The sequence below is a fragment of the Scyliorhinus torazame genome, chromosome 21, assembly GCF_047496885.1.
Source record: "Scyliorhinus torazame isolate Kashiwa2021f chromosome 21, sScyTor2.1, whole genome shotgun sequence".
Lineage (NCBI taxonomy): Eukaryota > Metazoa > Chordata > Chondrichthyes > Carcharhiniformes > Scyliorhinidae > Scyliorhinus > Scyliorhinus torazame.
The window spans coordinates 31022771-31047466 of record NC_092727.1 but is presented as its reverse complement, the minus strand read 5'-3'; the positions used below and the strand labels follow the sequence as shown (position 1 = coordinate 31047466).

The following is a 24696-nucleotide window of genomic DNA, read 5'->3' as shown; positions in this document are numbered from 1 at the left end:
CATCTCTCTCCAGACCTTCTTTGCAAAGGCACATTCCACAAGGAGGTGGGTGACTGTCTCATCTCCACCGCAGCCACTCCGAGGGCAGCGTGCGACGGCGCTGAGCCTTCGGGTGTTCATGATGAATCTGACGGGGAGGACCCTTCTCACCACCAGCCAAGCTAGGTCTTGGTGCTTGTTTGACAGGTCTGGTGATGAGGCGTTCTGCCTGATGACTGACAGTCTGCTCAGGGAACCATCTAACATCCTTTTCCCTTAGGGCCTCGAGGACATTACGTGCTGACCACTGCTTCATTGCCTTGTGGTCAAAGGTGTTTTTCTGAAAAAAAATTTCCACGAGGGACAGGTGATACGGCACGGTCCAACTACTTGGCGCGTTCCGTGACAATGAGGCCAGGCCCATCCTTCGTAACACCGGGGACAGGTAGAACCTCAGTATCTAGTGACACTTGGTCATACTGGGGGTCTACGCACAGCTTAATGCAGCTGCACACAAAGGTGGCCATCAGGATGAGGGAGACGTTGGGTACGTTTCTCCCTCCCTTATCCAGAGATTTGTACATGGTGTCCCTTCGGACACGGTCCATCTTGGATCTCCAGATGAATTTGAAGATGGCCCGGGTAACTGCTGCGGCGTAGGGTCGGGTAATGGGCCAGACCTGCGCTACGTGCAGTGACACCGAGAGTACCTCACACCTGATGACCAGGGTTTTGCCCACAATGGAGAGGGAGCGCTGCTCCCACATGCCCAATTTCTGTCTTACCTTGGCGATGCGCTCCTCCCAGTTTTTGGTGCACGCCCCAGACGCTCCGAATCATATCCCCAGCACCTTCAGGTAATCTGACCTGACGGTGAAGGGGACAAAGGACCGGTCAGCCCAGTTAACAAAGAACATGGCCTCGCTCTTGCCGCGGTTTACCTTGGCTCCCTAGGCCAGTTCAAACTGGTCGCAGGCGTTCAAGAGGCTGCGCACTGACACGGGATCGTAGCAGAAGACGGCGACGACGTCCATGTACAGGGAGGCCTTGACATGCGCGCCTCCGCTGCCTGGGATCGTCACTCCTCTTATACCCGGATCCTTCCTGATGGACTCGGCAAAAGGTTCTATGCAGCACACAAACAGGGCAGAGGAGAGGGGGCAGCCCTTTCCCTTGCAACGTCTCGCGAGATTGCGTTAAATCTCGCAAGGCGTTGCAAGTCGTTTGGATCCTGGGAGTGGGGTCTCCTGGCTTTCACCGGCCACCCTGTGCCAGTGAGATACTTTTCCTGCGCAGCGTGGCTGTAAGATCGCGCCCGGTGTCTAGTCAACAGTCTTGTATTGTTGAACTATTTGTAAGGTACAAAATTTTACATTACACAACAGACGCATAGACAGAACTGTATATTTTCTAATAATTGTTCCTTCCCAAAATTATGCAGATCTGAAAGCATTAAATTAAGAGGCTATCTTGTTCCACATTTAACTTGACTGATGATATCCTTGGTTCTTCAAAGAACCTGATGTACAGGCCTGACTTCTTCCAATGTTAATGATAAATGCTAATTATGTAGCAACTTATGACTTTTAATTTTAATCTATTTTACATACTTCTGTTTTCTAATTCCCCCCATCTTTCTAAATATACATTACGCTTCTTGGGCAGAAGGCCAAAATAATTCATTTTGGGGAACTGAAATATTATTCGTAGATATATATATGAGCAATACATACAATGGGCGACATGGTGGCAAAGTGGCTAGCACTGCTGCCTCACAGCTCCAGGGTCCCGGGTTCAATTCCGGCCTGGGGTGACTGTCTGTGTGGAGCTTGCACTTTCTCCCAGTGTCTGTGTGGCTTTCCTCCGGCTGCTCCGGTTTCCCCCCACAGTCCCAAGATGTGCAGGTTAGGTGGATTGGCCATGCTAAACTGCTCCTTAGAATCATAGAATTACAGTGCAGAAGGAGGCCATTTGGCCCATCGAGTCTGCACGGGCTCTTGGAAAGAGCACCCTACCCAAGCCCGTACCCCATAACCCAGTAACCCCACCCAACACTAAGGGCAATTTTGGACACTAAGGGCAATTTAGCATGGCCAATCCACCTAACCCGCACATCTTTGGACTGTGGGAGGAAACCGGAGCACCCGGAGGAAACCCACGCACACACGGGGAGAACGTGCAGACTCCGCACAGACAGCGACCCAAGCCGGGAATCGAACCTGGGACCCTGGAGCTATGAAACAATTGTGCTAACCACTATGCTACCGTGCTGTCCAAAAGGTTAGGTGGGGTTACGGGGATCGGGTGGAGGTGTCTTTCCGAGGGACGCTGCAGACTCGATAGGCCGAATGGCCTCCTGCATTGTAAATTCTATGAAAAAGATTATTCCTTCATCCAAATATTTTGACTCACCTGTAGGCCTATGAAAGGCTGCTACATTTTGTTGCTTTTGTAACCAGTATCAAGCAGTAGGTTTCAAGATTATTTCAAGAATAAAACCCATCACAATTTAGAGAGATATGTATTTTTCACTATATTACTGTAAAATTTGTGTTTGGACATTGACTGAAAAACATATACATCAAGCAAATGGGTGACGGAAAGATTTAGATAACTATATTATGTAAAAACTAGAAACAAATTGCTATCCTTGTCTAAAAGCCATACTTCATAAGACGGATGCAATTTCTCTGTAAAGGCAAGTAAATGATAAACAGCACTCAGCTTATTGCCTCGTTCTGCTTTTACTTATAAATGAGTTTGCAGTCACTACAGAAGCAAATGGTCATCCCAGTTGCTATGTTCTTGGAAGTAACAGGAATTTCTACTTTCAGCACTTCATATTATCTGTTAATTTCTCATTTCTATGTTAAATATCTACCTGGTCTCACTTGCTTCACCTTTCTCACGAACTTTAAGCCATTTCTTCAACAGAAAGCGTTTGCGGCGTGGCGAAGCACTTGGTGTGGAACAATTTGACCAAGGAGTATCCTCATCACTTGATGGCGTGATTTCAATAGAAGGAAGCTGTAGGTACTCTTTGGTTATTGGAACACAGTAAATGTTGTTCACCATTTGTTCTTTCTCACTCTGAACATTCTTCCATCGTTTTATTTTGAAACGCTTCCTGCGAAGCGTTGGTGTTGAGGATCTTGACCAAGCCATAGCGCCATTGCCTGATGAAATATGTACAGCAGGAAGCTGCAGGATATCTGACATTTGTATTGTTTGTGCAAGATTCAGTTGCTGTGCTGCAAAACGAAGTTCTAAAACAGTCGTATACAAGAAAAATTAACGCTCACCAAGTCACACCAGAAAATGGTAGCTGTCACTGTGAAATCACGCACATCGTAAGATTAGATCCGGTACCTGTTCACTTTGCTTATTTTTGTTGTTCCTTTAAATATTATAACTGAAAGTTCTTCAGTGCCCTTAAGCCCTCCAGAGCACGTTAACTGTCAGCAGAAAGCTATTCGCAGGCTGGACAAAAATCTTTTGACGGCAGGTATTATAAACAAAAGTTAAAAACCAATCAAAATCCACAGAAGGATCTGAGCAGCAGCAGCGTGATGAGGAGAACGATGCCCAATAGGGAAGCTGTAATATTAGATAATGCAGAAGATAAAACATGCATCGGCAATTGTAGCATGTAATTCTAGTCTCTGCCACATGGGAGTAGCTTACATTATTAAGTGGCTGTAAAGAGCAGGACCGCAAGTTGTCAAACCTTCATCAGATGAATGGCCAAACTCCTAATCCCACATCTACATGGTAATGCCATTCTTCTTCCACGTCATGGGGTCAATTATTTTTCACAGTTTAACAAAATATACTTTTCGATGTGAGCAGAATGAGAGTGAAGATTAGTGACTCAATAGCCAGGATGCACACACAAGTTCAACCAGCAGTGCTCCCCTAAAAAGAATAAAGGTTATCTGTTGTAAATATTCACATAAAAAGCAGCTAATTATGCATTCAGTTTACTGATCATATTACCACTTATACAACATTTTATACTATAACTGTACAGTTTGAAACGATTGTACAATTTTTTGCCGACATACCAGTGTTGTGATTCAAATTGACCAAAAAAACACTTTTTGGGGTGGAGGTGGAGCACTACAATGGTTTAAAAGCGCTCACTTAAAAATCCTCCTAGAATGAGATGCTTTCATTTTGCAGTAGCTGAATAAAATATATCGGTGAGTTTGTTTTAAAGAGGTTGGGATTTTTTTTCAAAGTATATTTTTATTATACATCTTACTCAGGGCAAGAACATGCATGATTACAAGTTGAATATTTTGTCTTGCCTTGAAAACCAGAGTTACAAGTTTGTAAGGTGCAAGATCTTTCTATTGAAGACATCTCTCAAAATAAATGTTATCTTAAAGGAAAACTACAATAAAGCAAACTGAAGATTACAATAATCCGCAGTATGCTGAATGCAAAATCTCTATATTCAATGTAGATAGATGGATAAGCAAATTAATGAGACAAGGTTTTTTTTAAATAATTCACTTTGGCACTGAAGTACATTTGAGTTTCCTAAGCTGCATTAAACATCAGGTACTGTACTCCCTGGGATCCAAAAAAGCATGAAGTTGCATCCTAAAATTCTCAAAATGTCATTTAATCACTGGCATCCAAAGAACTGAATCCAAATTTAAAATCTCCATTTTAATTTTCAGGGTGTGGAACAATGTTTACATAAAACAATTCCCATTCTTGCAATGCAACAGTCAAATGGGCAACACACGGTCTACAGAATTGGGTCTTAATTATAGGTTCATACAGCAAGGTAGAATATCATTTATGGGCAAAGGATATATCTAATCATTACAGCTGGACTTGCGGAACTTGCTTTGAAGAGGAACAATATACTAAAAGCCAGTTTATTTAAATCACTTCTCCTACTTGAGGGCTAAACACCCGTATTTGTGTCACCAATTCAGGAAATGACAAATGTTCAAACTTCAAAGCACACAGACTCACAAATATGACCAATGTCGCAGTCAGATATTTCTACAAATTCTGCGACATTTCATGACAAAACCAGGAATCAAAACTGATTTAATTAAAGGGACATAAAGATAATTAAATAATATGAAAGATTAGGTCAATTTGTGAAGGGCTCTGTTAAGTACAGACTTTCAACTGTTTGCTGGGAAACTAATACCAATCCCAGCAAAAGGCTATTGGAGTAGATGAGAAATTGACAGAAGAAAATGCAAGCCAGAAGCAGATTAAAAAGCAAATGGAAGGTGACAATTTTGTTAACTTTTGTCTGATTATACTCCTGTGAAGCACCTTGGGCATTTTTTTCAAGTTAAAAGCATTATATAAATGCAAGTTGTTGTTGTTGATACATCTGTCTTTTGAATCATTTGATTAGTCTACAGTTTTAAAATGTGATTATCCAAGAAGGCACTGTTGCAATAAATGTCAAATTATCCTATTCAGTATGGAAACCAATATTATTTGTGCAGTGAGAGAAGAGGGCAATGGTGCAGATGACTGAATGGACATAACTGTCACATGTACTTACCGCTTCTAATTTTATATCCTCAAAACAAATTAGGGAGAGTTTGCTCAGCGCAATGATATATGAGGCCCATTAGCTCAGTTAGAAATAAAATTAAGCTGAAATTGTCCTTCAAAATATGTTTGTTCCGACCTTCAATCTTCAGAAGATTTTGGCAAGCAATGCACTAAACACAGAAGCTGAAATTTCTGTGGCAAGCAAAATGCAATAACTTGCAGAGAAATCACATTACTGATAACATTTAGGCTATCAACTAAGATCCAGATTAGCTTTTTTGTACAGACAATCCCCTCATAAAATACTCTTTCTTTCGAAATGTTTTCTAATATGAAGAGCGTCCATTAAACTAATCTCACTAATTTCCACTTAACAACTATCTTGTTGAGGTTGGTTAACGTCAATTACATTGTTAAGGGAAACAAGTGATGAGTATTTGAACATATAATAGAGGGTTATATCATCAGCCCTAGGAATTACATTTTAATTTGTTTAGGTAGATTTTGAAGTTTTCTTTTCGATACAGTGCCCCCATCAGGGGCTGTCACCCCTCTTTTTAGTTTATTTTGTTGATTTATGCTTGTTTTTCCCATAAAAACATATAAACAGGAGTAGCTGGAACACTGGGTGAAAGTGAGGAGTGTTGACTCGGAACAAAGTCAATACATTCTCTTAGCAAGGAAAGCCTTGATTTATTTGTTTTGTCTTCACCAACCAGTGTGGATCCTATTAACACCAGATACCCAGGGAGATAACTGGGCAGACAGAGATATGGCCATGGAGAAAGAATATTTTAAAATGGGTGATGAATAAAAATAAGCCAAAGTCAGCAGTACGTGAAAATACAAACAGAGACTGAAAGTTTTATAACATATGGCATTATCCGTCATCTTTGGAAAGTGTTGAGTCATTTCATCTGCTATTTACATCATTGAGCAACATGTAATCTACTGCAAGGGCAACAACGTCCTATAAAGGTTGCTGCAAGGTGATGCTGGAGGGGGAAGCACAGTGGTTAGCACAATTGCTTCACAGCTCCAGGGTCCCAGGTTCGATTCCCGGTTTGGGTCACTCTCTGTGCGGAGTCTGCACCTTCTCCCCATGTGTGCGTGGGTTTCCTTCAGGTACTCCGGTGTCCTCCCACAGTCCAAAGATGTGCAGGTTAGGTAGATTGGCCATGCTAAATTGCCCTTAGTGTCCATAATTGTCCTTAGTGTTGGGTGGGGTTACTGGGTTATGGGGATAGGATGGAGGTGTGGGCTTGGGTCGGGTGCTCTTTCCAAGAGCCGATGCAGACTCGATGGGCCGAATGGCCTCCTTCTGCACTGTAAATTCTATGATTCTATCCTCACACCTTTTGATGGAATAAACTATAGCCAACGCTTGGTACATCCCTGCCCAGTAGCCAGAGTACAGAAGACTCACTCTGCCAAGGACATGAGTCTGCTCCAGGCACTCTGGGCCATCCACTGTGGCATTTGAGCACATCCCAGCTGGGCTTTCGTCTCGGGATTTTAAATTTTCACCAGCTAGTAAACCCTGGAAAGAAAGACCTGAAAAAACCCTAAAAGTCGGAGGGACATGGGCCATCACCAAGGTAGCAACTCTGCATCATCAAAAAGTAGCAGGGGATGGCACTGTGGCACAGTGGTTAGTTAACACTGCTGCCTCATGGCGCCAAGGACCCGGGTTTGATCCCGGCCCCGAGTCACTGTCCGTGTGGTGTTTGTACGTTCTCCCCATGAGGGTCTCAGCACCTCAACCCAAAGCTCTGCAGGGTAGATGGATTGGTCACGCTAAATTGCCCCTTAATTGGAAAAGAAAGAAAGAAAGAAAAAAGAATTTAAAAAGGGAGCAGAATCGAGACTTGGGACCCATTACTGCCTGTCAAGCTAGTTCAAGGTCACAGTCTTTGCTTCATGTCACACAGGTGAGGTGGAATTTATAAAATAATTTTAAAAACAAAACACAGTGGAGCCAAGATGAATGTGCAGATGAACAATGTGATGGTGCTGGACAATTTGTTGTCATTTCCAATTCGTGCTCACCTTTAAATATATCAAAAATCTGTCCGAAGAATTGGAATGGAAAGGTCCAGTTATTCTAAATGATGAAAACTAAAGGCTGGAAATGCATGAAAATCTTCCTGTGAAACAGGTTTCTCTAAACCACAGGTAAATTGTTTAATGCAGTTTTCCCCTTCCACATCCATTTCCTCAATTAGATCATTTTTTCACTCCCTCACGTCCCATTTGTCACTAAAAAATTTTTTTTAAATTTAAACTGAATTTAGAGTACCCAATTCATTTTTTCCAATTAATGGACAATTTAGCGAGTCCAATCCACCTACCCTGCATATCTTTGGGTTGTGAGGGCGAAACACACGCAAACACGGGGAGAATGTGCAAACTCCACACGGTTAGTGACCCAGAGCCGGGGCCGGGATTAATCCTGGGACCTCGGCGCCGTGAAACAGCAGAGCTAACCCACTGCGCCACCGTGCTGCCCTACTAAAAATTTAACTTACATTTTTAACAGTTCAACAGGATTTATCCACCAATACTCTACTTTCTTACTTATCATTTATCATAGAATTTACAGTGCAGAAGGAAGCCATTCGTCCCATCGAGTCTGGAAAGAGCATCCTACCCAAGCCCACACTGCCAGCCATACCCCAGTAACCCCACACAACCTTTTTGGACACTAAGGGCAATTTAGCATGGCCATTCCACTTAACCTGAACATCTTTGGACTGTGGGAGGAAACCGGAGCACTGGGGGAAACCCACACAGACACAGGGAGACCATGCAGACTCCGCACAGACAGTGACCCAAGCTGGGAATCGAACCTGGGACCCCGGGACTGTGAAGCAATTGTGCTAACCACTGTGCTACCGTGCTGCCCTTAGCTATTAACTACAAGTCATTCAGAATTTCTTGATTGCCACCATATCACATCAGGATGTCCTGATGGACATAGGTGCTATGGAAGAGCAAACTGTTTAGTTCTTTTTCTTTTTTATTCTCCTTTGCTTCTCAGCATCCTTAAAATGGTTGTTCCTTGCCTTCTTTGTTAAACCTATCTCTCATGTTAAGCTCCCTTTAAGCTGTGTTTTTCCTCTTCTTCTTGCGTGTTGAGCGGGTCTGCACCATCAAGAAATCTTAACAAGCTGCGAAGACACACTTCATTGCAACTGAAGTTACAGGGCACCGATGGGTTGAAGATTTTGTATTTAGCAAATACAAATGTAACCTTTGGATTACAAAGTTCAAATGCATTCATCCCAAAGCAGGCTCCCTGATTTACTGAATTGGACTGACAGATTTAATCAATGCTGCCGCCCCACCTATCCCCAGCATTGCAAATGTTCCACCTTTGGTTAAGATAGGGGGCTGGATTCTCTGTTGCCCGACGCCGAAATAGTGTTCGCCGATCGGGCAGAGAATGCGCTCTGACGCCGAAATCGGGGCCGGCGGCAGTTTCACGCCAGTCAGCCGTGCTCCGCACCCCCCCAAACTAGTGTCATCGTGACGCGCGCCGTGCGCTGTTGCAACGTGCATTGGCGCATCATCAGCCGGCCCATCATTGCTCCATCCCCCCCCATGGGCCAAGTTCCCGACGGCGCGGGACACGTGTGGTCTCCGCCGTGTGGGATCCCAACATGGCGACTGCGGACTGTGCCCAGCGCCGCCACACGTGGCCGGGATCCATGCCGCTGGCCGGGGGAGGGGGCTTCAGCGAGGGCTGGGCGGACTGGTGGGGGGTGGCCAAGGGGTGGGCTGTGGGGTCACGGATGGTGGGTTGGGTCCGCACATGGCCGCGCCATGTTGTACGGCGTGACCGCTGCAGGTCATGAGCCATGCGCAAGCGCAGCCTGGGACCAGCCATTCTCCGGCCGGTTTCGGTGCAGGAGGTGGCGGTTTCACTCGGCGCCGGTGCTAGCTCCTCACCGGTCCCAAAATCGTTAGGGTTTTATGCCAATTTCTGGTCGCAAAAGACCACACATGCTCCACTGGCGCCGGCACTTGGCCGCCGAAATGGAGAATCCAGCCCAGGGTGTAAGGAAAGGCCCAGCAGTTAGCCATCAAGTTTAATCTCAACTCAACGGTGGGAAAGATTTTAGAAACAATATTCTGGGGCAAAATTGACAGTCACTTAGACAAATGTGGATTTATTAAGGGAAGCCAGCAAGGATTTGCTAAAGGCAATCATGTTTAATTAATTTGAATTAATTTTTGACAAAGTAACAGCGAAGTTGATGCAGGCAATGTGGTTGATTGGTGTACATGGACTTTCAAAAGCTATTTTGTAAAATGACACAAAACAGGCTTTTCAGCAAAGCTAAAGTTCCTAGAACAGAAGGGACAGTGGCAGCATGTACACAAAGTTGGCTGGGTCACAGAAAACAGAGAGTAGTCATTCTCCAGGTATAAGTTCCAAGACCTGTCCTTTCCTCATCCATGTTGGATGTACAGAGCACATTTCAAAATTTTCGGATGACACAAAATTTGGTATTGGGAACTGTGATAGACTTCAAGAAGACATAAGATGGTGGAATTGGCAGGCACATGGCAGATGAAATTAAATGCAGACAAGTATGAAATTATACATTTTGAAAGGTAGAAAAAAAAAAGAAAATCGCTTATTGTCACAAGTAGGCTTCAAATTAAGGTACTGTGATAAGCCCCTAGTCGCCACATTCCGGCGCCTGTTCGGGGTGGCTGGTACGGGAATTGAACCGTGCTGCTGGCCTGCCTTGCTAAACCAGCCCCATTAGACGAACAAAAGGCGATATAAAGGAGAACATTCTAAAGGGATTGCAGGAGCAGAGGAAGCTGGAGGTATATGTGCACAAATTAAAGGTGATAGGGCAGGATGCGATTGTGGTTAATAACACTTACAGGATCCTACACTTTAATAAGGGCACAGAGTACAAGTGGAAGTTTTGGTGAACCTATATAAAACACCGGTTTGCTCTCAACTGGAGATTCTTGTCCAAATCTGGGGACACACTTTAGGAAGGATGTGAAGGTAATAGAGATGATGCAGAAAATATTTACAAGAATTATTCCAGGATGAAGGACTTTGGTCACGTGGACAGATGAGATGAAGTAGGGTTATTCTCCTTAGAGGAGAAGATTGCGAGGAGATCTGCTAGAGGTGTTCTGAATCTGATGTCTGGACAAAATAGATAAAGAGAAACTGTTCCCTTTGACAGAATAACCAGAACCAGGGGACACATATTTAAAGTGAATGGTGAAAGAACGAAAGGCGTACAAGGAAAAAATATATAAAATAAATAATCTTTATTGTCATAAGTAGGCTTACATTAACACTGCAATGAAGTTACTGTGAAAATCCCCTAGTCGCCACATTCCGGCGCCTGTTCGGGTACACAGAGGGAGAATTCAGAATTCTTAGCTGCTACAGGAATTGAACCCGTGCTGCTGGCCTTGTTCTGCATCACAAACCTGCTGTCTGGCCCACTGAGCTAAACCAGCACCTGAGGGCATGCAGCAGGAGGTTAGGATCTGGATGCACTACCCGAGTGTGTGTTGCGGGCAGTTACAATCAAGCTTCCAAAAGGGAGTTGGTTAAGCACCTGAACTGACAAACACAATTCAGGGCTATGGAAAAGGGTGGGGGGAGTAGGGCTTGTTGAACTGCTCTTTCAGAGTGCCAGTACTGATACCAGCCCTCTTTCTGTGTTGCAGTCATTATATGATAGTGTGTGACAGCAGCAGCAATTCTCCAAATTATAAATTGCAAAATAAACACACAATGGCATATTCAGAAAATTCAGCAGACTTAATAATGGTTTAAACGGATTACAATAAATAAGCACTAAAGCCATCAGAAATATTAGAAGGCGCTAACTCACATATATTCATTTGCAGAGGTTGCAACAGTGTTATTCTGATGAGCATCACCCAAGCACTGTATCCCCTTAGTGTTACTCCTGACGTGTACACACCTAATTCTGCTCCATTTAGTTCTGGCGAAAACTGAAAGTAAACGCACAATTGCTATGCAAATTTGGTGACGGTTCTGAAAATAAGTTACTAAAATTATAATAGGCTATTGCAATTCACTCAATACTATCTCTGTGCTTTCGACAGTTTTACCCTGAACGATTGTTGTCTCCTGGTTGCTGAGCCTCACAGCTGAACCTGTTTGCTTCCAATTTGCTCCCTTGGTGACAATTCTGCTGCGTGGGCATATATCAAAGCAAACAACACACCTCAACCACTTCCCCACCTGATCCTGTTCTCCCATCTGCTCCAGCACAACTGCAGACAACGTACAAATCTCTCCCGACCCCAGGTTGTCTAAACGATCCTCAAATGCTGAAGTTTGCCAGAGTGGATTGGTGCCATGGATGGTTGAGAGGATCTTATTTTTGCCATTTTACACAATGGGATATCATCATCTGTGATAATTATTCTGAACAGAGATATGGACCTTACATGACAGATTCTGACCCAAGTTGATGGATCTCCCATTATGGAGAAAAATCTTTTTAAAAATACCATCCATGGTTGGAACAACCTTTTTACCATGAGTTACAATGTTGGAAATAATATAACTGAAGATATTAAAAATGAATAGCCTAAATGTGATAGCAACTGCTCGGACAACACATTTGACAGTGGCTCTAGCTTTTAAACAGTATAGCCTATGTGCTAAGTCCAACCACAGAGCATCTGCAGCCTGTATTTGGGGAAAATACATTTTGGGTGGGAGAGAGGAGAGGGTGTGAAGCATTCATGGGGTGGGGGTAGAAGAGGTGAGGGGCTTCCTCTGCAAGTGACCACGTATACAGCCTCGAGATGGGGAGGATAGAAGATACAAGTCCACATGCGTCAAGGGTATGTCAACAGTGGTGGCCTCGGGGGTAGACAGAAGTATCGACAACAGCAACAACAATGGGCTCCAGTATTACTGGGGGAGGTTGGAGAACAACAGGAGGGAGCTCTACCTTCACATCGTGAGGTTCCATGCAAATTTCTGGACAGTGAGAGAGGGAGCATTGAAGCTGGCCTCAAAAGTAATAGCAAAGAACTACCTATCTTGCACTATCAAACTAATGGCGCAGTTCAAAATCGAAAGCAGAAGTGAGTCTGCACAGGAGAGGTTTGAAGGCAGTGTGGGAGGAGCACATTGCTGGACTAAGGGGCCCTTTCACGGGGCACTCTAAAACTTGTTGGTTCCGCAATATTAAAATGTAGTCAGATCTGAGACAAAGACCTCTTATTAATAATTAGTATGCCAGATCTGAGATTGGCGCACTGAGCTAGGTCATGTTGCGCAAGTCATTCAAACCTTTTCCAGCCACTGTGCAATTCAGATGTTGAACCTCAGGGGTGTCCCCTTGCATCTGATGATGGCTCAGTTACAAAGCTTCATTGGCGGGATAACTAGTAGGGCAAAAGTCACTACAGAACATAACATTTGCTATTGATTCAAGGTGATGAGCTTTACTATATTTACCTACTACTTATTAATCCATTCAATCTACCATTTTAGAGAGAAGGACAAAACAGTTGTGGATCCAGGGCTCCATGCTGCCTTTTTGTGTGATCTAATGCAATGGAGGAGAAGTAGGGACAGGCAACAACAAGAGCAGCTTCAGGAGGAGGCCCCACTGAGGTCCAGGATGCAAGGAAGCTACAGCAAGAATATGAAGATCAGGAGAATAGAACCAAAGCACAGAGGTAACTAGGGTATACCGAAAAAGACTATTTACAGATGAATGAGAGCAATGCTGTGCTTGTCCTGAGCTCTGGCAGATCACATTTGCCACATTCTTTGCGAGGTGCGAGCGTTCTGTGGAGTCAGATGCCATCCCCTGCCAGTGACCGTGTAACTGATTGGCAGACTCAATTTTTTTGCCTGTGGATTGCTCCACAGATCCACAGGGGAATTATGTGGGCATCACACAGTCCGCCACACACTGATGCATCACAAAAGCCTTGTGATTATGTACATAGAAATCTTCATATTTCAAGGGATACCCATCCTCCCACCCAGTGGTAGAATCCCTTTGTGGCATCTTTGTCAGAATCCTAAAGACAACGAGTTGAAAAAAGTGAGATGTGTGCACTCTGGTGGCGTTTGAGTATGGAGTCCCAGACCTTTGGTCCGGTCAGGAAAATTCAGGGCAGACAAATCAGCTGCTATCTTTCAGGTGATTCGGTGAGCTGCTCACCTATGCATAATTAATGAGCTTCCAAACATGGAATCGCATGCGACTTCCTGCCATTCCAACCAGCGAAAACATGCCACAGAACTCACAGTCAACACTTCAAGGTTCAAAAACGGAAAAGTCTGCCCATTGTTTCATCCACTGAGCTAATGGGAGGGCTGATAAGAACAACCGATTTTTATGTCTCACTCCTGCTTCTAAAGCTTGTTTTGGTCAATAAGAAGAAAAAAATTTCATTATTGAAAATCTATTTGATCATGGGACTAAAAGGAAATCAAAATTAGTGAGCTGGATTCTCCGGTCCCTCAGCCGCGTTTTCTCGGCAGCCGCCATTCGCTGGTGACAGGATTCTCTACTGCCGCCGCTTGCCACTGGGATTTCCCATTGAAGCTTCCCCATGCCGCTGGAAAACCCACAGGTGGGGTGCGTTGCGGCAGGAACAGGGAATCACAGCGGCTGGAAACTTCCTGCCAGTGTCTTTGGGGGTTCCCATACAATAAAACTCATCAATCAAGCAATTCAGTGAAATGAAAAGCCAAGATCAGCACGCCCTTCTGCATCAGAAACTATTTACATATCACTAAATATAACATGGAATGATTCCACATATTATTTTCCCTATGAAAGACAATTTATTTAACCATGGTTGCAAGTAGAAGGCTGCCATTATTTCTGACACCTGATCACACTGCAGTTTTGAAACAAGAATGGCTGTGAAGCTGACTGAGATCCAGTTCCAAAAGTTAACTACAACAAGCCCCAGTTCACTCCCAGGCTGCTTGGCACTAGAACTTCACTTTCAGCAGTCATTGGCTCCTACACAATTGTAAATTTGTTTTCATTCCAAATTTGAAATGCCAGAAATGTGTTATGTAGTATGACTGAATTGCTGCCGAAGGAATTCTGGTTTGGTGCCCTTATGTGCTCTTTGTTTTTAAAAAAAAACTACAAACAACAAGCTGACATAAAATATGTGTTCTATTTCTGACACTGCAATTTCTTTTTTTAATTTAGAATACCCAATTAATTTTTTCCAAGGGGCGATTTAGTGTGGCCAATCCACCTACCCTGCACATCTTTGGATTGTGGAGGCGGGGTGAATGTGCAAAGTGGGAGAGAGAGAGAGAAGGGCTGCATATGGGAAAAGGAGGACTGCTAAGGGGGCTGCAAAGTGGGTGAAAGGGGTTGCAAATGTGGAAAATGGGACTGCAAGTGGTGGAAGGGAGCTGCAAAGGGGAAAGAGGGCTGCAAAGGGGGAGGAGGGCTGCAAAGGGGGAGGAGGGCTGCAAAGGGGGAGGGGGGCTGCAAAGGGGGAGGGGGGCTGCAAAGGGGGAGGGGGGCTGCAGGGGCTGCACCACCATACCAGTACCAAAGAAGAACCAGTCAACGTGCTTCAATGGCTACCGTCCGGTGGTCCTGACTTCAGTCGTAATGAAGTGCTTCGAGAGGTTGATCATGAAGCGCATCACCTCCATACTCGCAGAACGCCCCGATCCACTGCAATTTGCATATCGTTGCAACCGGTCCACATCAGACGCCATTTCCCTGGCCCTACACACATCCCAAGAGCATCTCGAAAACAAGGACTCCTACATCAGACTCCTATTTATTGACTACAGCTCCGCCTTCAACACCATAATCCCAGCCAAGCTCATATCAAAGCTCCAAAACCTCGGACTTGGCTCCTCATTCTGCAACTGGATCCTCGATTTTCTGACCAACAGACCACAATCAGTAAGAATGAACAACACCACCTCCTCCACAATAGTCCTCAATACTGGGGCCCCGCAAGGCTACGTATGTAGCCCCCTACTCTACTCCCTGTACACATACGACAGCGTGGCAAAACTTGGTTCCAACTCCATCAACAAGTTGGCTGACGATATAACCATAGTGGGCCGGATCTCGAATAACGACGAGTCAGAATACAGGAGGGAGATAGAGAACCTAGTGGAGTGGTGCAGCGACAATAATCTCTCCCTCAATGCCGGCAAAACTAAAGAGCTGGACTTCCGGTTGCGGTGATGCACTGCTAAGCTGCACGTTTTGGCACCTCCCGTTCCAACGGACTTTTGGGCTCTTAACGGGAGCCCCAACGGAATTTTTTTCGACCTAACCCAGTGTGGGGTGACGAGGGAAGGAGTCCCCCCGGGTGTGTATGGAAAGGAGCGGCGGTAGTGGCGGGATTGCGAAGGATCCTTTGGAGCAGCGGCAGAGAAGAGAAGGGAGAAGCAAGATGGCGGCGGATGGAGCCCAGATGATATGGGGCCCAGACCAGCAGGAGTTTCTCCGACGATGTGTGGAGGAGCTCAAGAAAGAGGTGCTGGCGCCGATGCTACTGGCAATCGAGGGACTGAAGGAAACACAAAAGGTCCAGGCGATGGAGCTCCGTGGAGTGAAGGCAAAGGCAGCCGAGAATGAAGATGAGATACAGGGCCTGGTGGTAAAAACGGAGACACACGAGGCACTACACAAGAGGTGCATAGAAAGGCTGGAAGCCCTGGAGAACAGCTCGAGGAGGAAAAACCTACGGATTCTAGGTCTCCCCGAAGGAGCAGAGGGAGCTGATGTTGGGGCTTATGTGAGCACGATGCTCCACACACTAATGGGAGCTGAGGCCCCAACGGGCCCCCTGGAAGTGGAGGGAGCGTACCGGGTCCTCGTGAGAAGACCAAAGGCAGGAGAAACACCAAGAGCAATAGTGGTGAAGTTCCATCGCTACAGGGACAGAGAGATGGTCCTGAGCTGGGCCAAGAAGGCACGGAGTAGCAAATGGGAGAATGCGGTGATACGTGTGTATCAGGACTGGAGTGCGGAGGTGGCGAGAAGGAGGGCGAGCTTTAACCGGGCCAAGGCGGTGCTCCATAGGAAGAAAATTCAATTTGGGATGCTGCAGCCGGCGCGACTGTGGGTCACGCATCAGGGCAAGCACTACTACTTCGAGACGGCAGAGGAGGCATGGACATTCATCCAAGAAGAGAAACTGGACTAGATTTGAGAGTTTGATGTCTGGAGAGAAGCAGCGAGGTGGTGGTACAGAAATGTAAAGTGGGGAAAGGGGAGGGCTATTGCACAGCAATGTTGGACGGGGAATTTTTCTCCCCCCGATGGGGGGGGACACAAAGAAATGTGGGCGCCGGTGGGAATGAGGGAACTGCGCCATAGGGGGCGGGGCCGAGAGGAAAGCGCGGGTATTTTCCCGCGCTATGGAAATTATAGCGGGAAAACGGGCTCAGGAAGGAAGGGAGCCCCACACGCAGGGAGGTCAAAGAGTGAACGGGGGAAGCTGAGGTCAGCCAGAGTTAGCTGACTTCCGGAAGCAATATGGGGGGAGTAATCAAGCTAGAGGGGGAATCTAGCGGGGGGGGGGCGCGGGGGGATTAACCGGGTTGCTGCTGCTGAGTGCAAGGGGGAGCTGGTAAGAGATGAGGTGGTCGGGGCGGGAAGGCGCTGCCTGGGGGACAGACGGGTGCGTGGGACCTGGATGAGGAGATGGCCTAAAAAAGGGGATGGCTAGTCGACGAGGGGGGGGGGGGGGGGGGGGGGGGTGAATGCCCCCCCCCAATCCGGCTGATCACATGGAATGTGAGAGGCTTAAATGGGCCGATTAAGAGGGCATGGGTGTTTGCGCACTTAAAGAGACTGAAGGCGGACGTAGTTATGCTCCAGGAGACGCACCTGAAGGTGGCGGATTAGGTTAGACTAAGAAAAGGATGGGTGGGACAGGTATTCTACTCAGGGTTGGACGTGAAAAACAGAGGGGTGGCAATATTGGTGGGGAAACGTGTATCATTCGAGGCTAAGAGCATAGTAGTGGACAGTGGGGGCAGATATGTGATGGCGAGTGGCAGACTGCAGGGCGAGGCGGTTGTGCTGGTGAATGTATATGCCCCGAATTGGGATGACGCGGGATTCATGAAGCGAATGCTGGGACGTATCCCGGACCTGGAGGTGGGAAATTTGATAATGGGGGGGGATTTTAACACAGTGCTGGATCCAGGGCTAGACCGGTCCAGATCCAGGACCGGGAGAAGGCCGGTAACGGCCAAGTTGCTAAAGGGATTTATGGAACAAATGGGGGGAGTGGATCCGTGGAGATTCGCCAGGCCGATGGCTAAAGAGTTCTCTTTCTTCTCCCACGTCCATAAGGTATACACCCGGATAGACTTTTTCGTTTTGGGAAGGGCACTGATCCCGAAAGTGGCAGGAACGGAGTACTTGGCCATAGCCGTTTCAGACCACGCCCCGCATTGGGTGGATCTGGAACTAGGAGAGGAAAGGGAGCAGCGCCCACTCTGGCGACTAGATATGGGGCTACTGGTGGACGAGTGGGTCTGCGGAAAGGTGAGGGGGTGTATTGAGCGATACCTGGAGGTCAACGACGATGGGGAGGTTCAGGTGGGGGTAGTATGGGAAGCGCTGAAGGCGGTGGTTAGAGGAGAGCTGCTCTCCATCAGAGCCCACAAGGGGAAACAAGAGGGCAAAGAAAGAAAGAGATTAGTGGGGGAAATTTTGAGGGTGGATAAAAAATATGCGGAGGCCCCAGACGAAGGGTTGTACAGAGAAAGACGAAGACTACAGACGGAGTTTGACCTGCTGACCACGGGAAAGGCAGAGGCACAGTGGAGGAAGGCACAGGGGATGCAATACGAGTATGGGGAAAAGGCGAGCCGGCGGTTAGCCCAACAACTTCGGAAGAGGATGGCGGCGAGAGAGATCGGGGGAGTTAGGGACGAAACGGGAAATATGGAGCAGAGAGCAGGGAAAGTGAACAAGGTGTTCAAGACCTTTTATGAGAGGCTATATAAGTCCCAACCCCCGGGGGGGAAAAAAAGGAATGCTACACTTTCTGGACCAGCTAAAGTTCCCGAAGGTGAAGGGGCAGGAGGTGGCAGGTCTGGGGGCGCCAATCGAGGTGGATGAGGTGATTAAAGGACTGGGAACATGCAGGCAGGGAAGGCCCCGGGACCAGACGGGTTTCCGGTGGAATTCTACAGGAAGTATATGGATCTGTTGGCCCCGCTTTTGGCGAGAACCTTTAATGAGGCTAAGGAAAGGAGGATGCTACCCCCGACAATGTCGGAGGCGACGATATCGCTAATCCTGAAACGAGATAAAGACCCGCTGCAATGCGGGTCATACAGGCCTATCTCACTCCTAAATGTAGATGCCAAACTGCTGGCCAAAGTGATGGCGACAAGGATAGAGGATTGTGTCCCGGGGTGGTGCTTGACGATCAGACAGGGTTTGTAAAGGGGAGACAACTGAATGTTAATGTACGAAGGTTGCTGGGGGTGATGATGACGCCCCCACCGGAGGGGGAGGCAGAGATAGTGGCGGCGATGGATGCAGAGAAGGCATTCGATAGGGTGGAGTGGGACTATGTGTGGGAGGTGCTGAAGAGGTTTGGGTTCGGTGAGGGGTTTATTAGATGGGTCAGACTCTCATATGGGGCCCCGATGGCAAGCGTTGTCACAAATCGGCAAAGATCGGGGTATTTTCGGCTACATAGGGGTACAAGACAAGGGTGTCCCCTGTCCCCGTTACTGTTTGCGTTGGCAATTGAACCACTGGCCATAGCGCTGAGGGATTCTAAGAAGTGGAGGGGGGTGCTTAGAGGGGGAGAGGAACACCAAGTGTCGCTCTACGCAGATGATCTACTGCTATACGTTGCGGACCCTGTAGAGGGGATGCCAGAGGTAATGCAGATACTTAGGGTGTTCAGAGAGTTCTCGGGATACAAACTAAATATGGGGAAGAGCGAGCTTTTTGTAATGCACCCCGGGGAACAGGGTAGGGGGATAGATGCTCTGCCGCTGAGGAGAGTGGTAAGGAATTTCCGATACCTGGGGATCCAGGTGGCCAGGAACTGGGGAACCCTGCATAGACTTCAGCTGACGCGACTGGTGGAGCAGATGGAGGACTTTAAGAGGTGGGATATGGTGCCGCTGTCGCTGGCGGGTAGAGTGCAGCCAGTTAAAATGGTGGTCCTCCCGAGGTTTCTTTTCGTGTTTCAGTGCCTCCCCATTCTGATCACAAAGGCCTTTTTTTAAAAAATAGATAGGAGCATTACGAGCTTTGTGTGGGCAGGAAAGACCCCAAGAGTAAAGAGGGGGTTCCTGCAGCGCAGTAGGGACAGAGGGGGACTGGCGCTGTCGGGTTTGAGCGACTACTATTGGGCCGCCAATGTGTCGATGGTCTGTAAGTGGATGAGGGAGGAAGAGGGAGCAGCGTGGAAGAAACTGGAGATGGCGTCCTGTAAGGGAACAAGCCTAAAAGCGCTGGTGATGGCGCCGCTGCCGTTCTCCCCGAAAAGGTACACCACAAACCCAGTGGTGGTGGCAACCTTGAGGATCTGGAGGCAGTGGAGGCGACACCGGGGAGTGACGGGTGCCTCGGTGTGGTCCCCGATAAGGAATAACCACAGGTTTGTCCCAGGGAGGATGGATGGGGGGTTTCAGTGTTGCCAGCGAGCAGGTATTAGGAAGCTGAGGGACCTGTTTGTAGACGGGACGTTTGCAAGTCTGGGAGCGCTAGAAGAAAAATATAAGTTGCCCCCAGGGAACGCCTTCCAATATATGCAAGTGAGGGCATTTACGAGGCAACAGGTGAGGGAGTTTCCGCAGCTCCCGACGCAGGTGATTTCAGGGGCATGGGTTGGAGAGGGCAAAGTGTCCGAAATATACCGGGAGATGAGGGACGAGGGGGAGGCGATGATAGAGGAGCTGAAGGGAAAATGGGAAGAGCTGGGGGAAGAGATTGAGGAGGGGCTATGGGCGGATGCCCTAAGTAGTGTAAATTCCTCGTCCTCGTGTGCCAGGCTTAGCCTGATTCAATTTAAGGTCCTACATAGAGCACATATGACGGGAGCAAGACTGAGCAGGTTTTTCGGGCTCGAGGACAGGTGTGGGAGGTGCTCAGGAAGCTCGGAGAACCACACACACATGTTCTGGTCGTGTCCGGCACTGCATGAGTTCTGGGGTGGTGTGGCAAGGGTAATGTCAAAGGTGGTGAAGGTCCGGGTCAAGCCAGGCTGGGGGTTAGCTATATTTGGGGTTGCAGAAGAACCGGGAGTGCAGGAGGCGAAAGAGGTCGACATTTTGGCCTTTGCGTCCCTAGTAGCCCGGCGTAGGATTCTACTCATGTGGAAGGAAGCGAAGCCCCCGGGCGTGGAGGCCTGGATAAACGACATGGCAGGGTTCATAAGATTGGAACGAATAAAATTTGCGTTGAGAGGATCGGCTCAGGGGTTCTCCAGGCGGTGGCAACCGTTCCTTGACTATCTCGCGGAACGCTAATGAAAAGATAGAAATGACAGCAGCAGCAACCCAGGGGGGAGGGGGGGGGGAGCACTATTCTGTGTTTTTGCTATTTGTTTTTCTTTTTTGTTTTTGTTGTAAGCTCACTATATTATTTAAATAATGTTTAATGTATAATCCCTTGTTGAGTTGTAAAAACTGAAAAATTTTTGTTTGAAAAATGTCAATAAAATATATATTTTTTAAAAACCTAAAGAGCTGGTCATTTACTTCAGGAAGCAAAGTACTGTACACATCCCTGCCAGCATCAACGGGGCCGAGGTGGAGATGTTTAGCAGTTTCAAATTCCTCGGGGTGCACATCTCCAAAAATCTGTCCTGGTCCACCCACGTCGACGCTACCACCAAGAAAGCACAACAGCGCCTATACTTCCTCAGTAAACTAAGGAAATTTGGCATGTCCACATTAACCCTTACCAACTTTTACAGATGCACCATAGAAAGCATCCTATCGGGCTGCATCACTGGTATGGCAAGTGCTCAGCCCAGGACCGCAAGAAACTTCAGAGAGTCGTGAACACCGCCTAGTCCATCACACAAACCTGCCTCCCATCCATTGACTCCATCTACACCTCCCGCTGCCTGGGGAAAGTGGACAGCATAATCAAAGACCCCTCCCACCCGACTTACTCACTCTTCCAACTTCTTCCATCGGGCAGGAGATACAGAAATCTGAGAACACGCACAAACAGACTCAAAAACAGCTTCTTCCCCACTGTCACCAGACTCCTAAATGACCCTCTTATGGACTGACCTCATTAACACTACACCCTGTATGCTTCATCCGATGCCAGTGCTTATGTAGTTACATTGTATATGTTGTGTTGCCCTATTATGTATTTTTTTTATTCCCTTTTCTTCCCGTGTACTTAATGATCTGTTGAGCTGCTCGCAGAAAAATACTTTTCACTGCACCTCGGTACACGTGACAATAAACAAATCCAATCCAAGGGGGTTGCAAAGGGGGAGAGGGGGCTGCAAAAGGGGAGCGGGGGCTGCAAAGGGGGAGCGGGGGATGCAAAGGGGGAGCGGGGGATCCAATGGGGGAAAGGGGGATGCAAAGGGGAAAGGGGGATGAAAAGGGGAAAGGGGGATGCAAAGGGGAAAGGGGGATGCAAAGGGGAAAGGGGGATGCAAAGGGGAAAGGGGGATGCAAAGGGGAAAGGGGGATGCAAAGGGGAAAGGGGGATGCAAAGGGGAAAGGGGGAGCAAAGGGGAAAGGGAGTGCAAAGGGGAAAGGGAGTGCAAAGGAGAAAGGGGGTGCAAAGGGGAATGGGGGTGCAAAGGGGAATGGGGGTGCAAAGGGGAAAGGGGGTGCAAAGGGGAAAGGGGGATGCAAAGGAGGAAAGGGGATGCAAATGGGGAAAGGGGGATGCAAAGGGGGATACAAGAGGGAAAAGGGGGATGCAAGGGGGTGCAAGGGGGATGCAAAGGGGGAAATGGGGACTACAAGGTAAGGAATAGGGACTACAAAGTGGAGAATAGGGACTGCAAACTGGGGAACAGGGACTGCAAAGTGGGGAGTAGGGACTGTAAAATGGGGAGTAGGGACTGCAAAGGGGGAAAGGAGCTGCAAAGAGGAGAATGCGAGCTGCAAAGGGTGAATGAGAGCTGCAAAGGGTGAGAAGGGGAGCTGCACGGGGCAAATGGGAGCTACACAGGGGGTTGCTTCTACAAATATTACCAAAGCTGTGATGGCTTTTGAACACTGGCATCTACCTAACAATGTGTAAAGTTGCCCAAGTGTGTCCTGTGCACAAGAAATAGGACAAATCCAACCCAGCCAATTACCACACTATCAGTCTACTCTCCAAGTAGGAGTCATCAACAGTGCTATCAAGCGCCACTTGCTCAACAATAACCTGTTCATGGGCGCCAGTTTGGGTTCCGCCAGGGTCATTCAGCTCTGACCTCATTACAGTCTTGGTTCAAACATGGACAAAATAGCTGAATGCCAGAGGTGAGGTGAGAGTGACTGCCCTTGACATCAGGCAGCATTTGACCGAGTATGGCATTAAGGAGCCCTAGCTAAACTGGAGTCAATGGGAATCAGTGGGGAAAAACTCTCTGCTGGTTGGAGTCATATCTGGCACAAAGGAGATGGTGTGATGGTTGGAAGTCAATCATCTCAGCTCCAGGACATCACTGCAGGAGCTCCTCAGGGTAGTGTCCTAGGCCCAATCATCTTCAGCTGCTTAATCAATGACGTCCCTTCCATCATAAGGTCAGAAGTGGGGATGTTTGCGGATGACTGCACAATGTGCAGCATCATTCGTGACTCCTCAGATAATGAAGCAGTCCATGTCTAAACGCAGCAAGACCTGGGCAATATCCAGACTTTTTTTTTTAAATTTAGAGTATCCAATTATTTTTTTTTTCCAATTAAGGGGCAATTTAGCATGGCTAATCCACCTAACCTGCACATCTTTGGGTTGTGGGGGTGAAACCCACGCAGACATGGGGAGAATGGGCAAATTCCACACGGGGACAGTGACCCAGGGCCGGGATTCGAACCCAAGTCCTCAGCACCGCAGTCCCAATGCTATCTACTGCGCTGCATGCTACCCACATCCAGATTTGTTGTTAAGGATCCTCTTGGGAGGAGTGATCACAGCATATTAGAATTTCAAATTCAGATTGAGCTAGAAAAGACAGAGTGCCAAACTAGAGTTTTAGCGTTGGGCAGAGGTAATTATACAGGCCTGATGAAAGAATTTGCCCAAGTAGATTGGGCACAGATAATTCAGGGTAGGGCAGTTGTGGAACATTGGAGGATATTCGGGGAGATATTAAATACCATTCAATTAAAGTACATTCCTGAGAGGAAGAGGAATTGTAAAAGGGAGAAAAACATTCTATAGCTAAACAAGAAAATCAAGGAAGCCATAAAAGGCAAAAACTAGGGCAGACCTTACTGCAAAAGCTAGTGGTCAGCTGGAGGATTGGTAGAACTTTAAAGTTCAGGAAAAGGATACTAAAAATAAAATCAAGAGCTGAGATAAATTATGAAAGGAAACTAGCAGAAAACAGAAATACTAATACCAAAAGCTTCTATAAGTATATTAAGGAGGAAGAGAATAGCTAAAGTAAATGTTGGCCCTTTAGAGGACGATACTGGTGAGATAATAATGGGGAACACAGAGATGGCAGAGGCACTGAACAAACATTTTGCCTTTGTTTTCACGGTAGAAGTTAATAAAAAATTTCCAAAAACTACAGTTAATGCAGAGGAACTTGGTGCAATAACCATCATTAAGGAGACAATATTGAATAAACTGATGGGATTAAGGGCTGATAAGTCTCCGGGGCCTGATGACCTGCACCCTAGGGTATTAAGGGAGGTGCCAGCGGAGATAGTGAATGCATTGGTTATGATATTTCAGAATTCCCTGGATTCTGGAAAAGTCCCGGTGGATTGGAAACACGCTCATGTGACACCCCTATTCAAAAAGAGAGTCAAAAGTAGCAAACTATAGACCGGTTAGCTTGACCTCTGTGGGGTGGAGAAGTTGCTGGAATTAATCATTAAGGAAGAGATGACTGAACATTTGGAAAGACAAAGCTCAATCCACCATTGTCAGCATGGTTTTATGAACAAAGAACAACAAAGAACAAAGAAATGTACAGCACAGGAACAGGCCCTTCGGCCCTCCA

The 24696-nt window shown here is 47.0% G+C and overlaps 1 protein-coding gene across 7 annotated transcripts in view; it reads right to left on the bottom strand.

Annotated features, from left to right (window-relative positions):
* gramd1ba (GRAM domain containing 1Ba) overlaps positions 1-24696 on the bottom strand; it is a 1045225-nt gene that overhangs the window by 626868 nt on the left and 393661 nt on the right. For 4 of the 7 annotated variants that reach the window (XM_072486668.1, XM_072486667.1, XM_072486669.1 and 1 more), the window contains exon 2: positions 2861-3894. The exons of the other annotated variants lie outside the window; for them this stretch is intronic. In XM_072486668.1, coding sequence (XP_072342769.1) covers positions 2861-3198 — 338 coding nt within the window. In that variant the 5' untranslated portion in view covers positions 3199-3894. The remainder of the gene's footprint in view (positions 1-2860; positions 3895-24696) is intronic. 7 annotated transcript variants of the gene reach the window in all.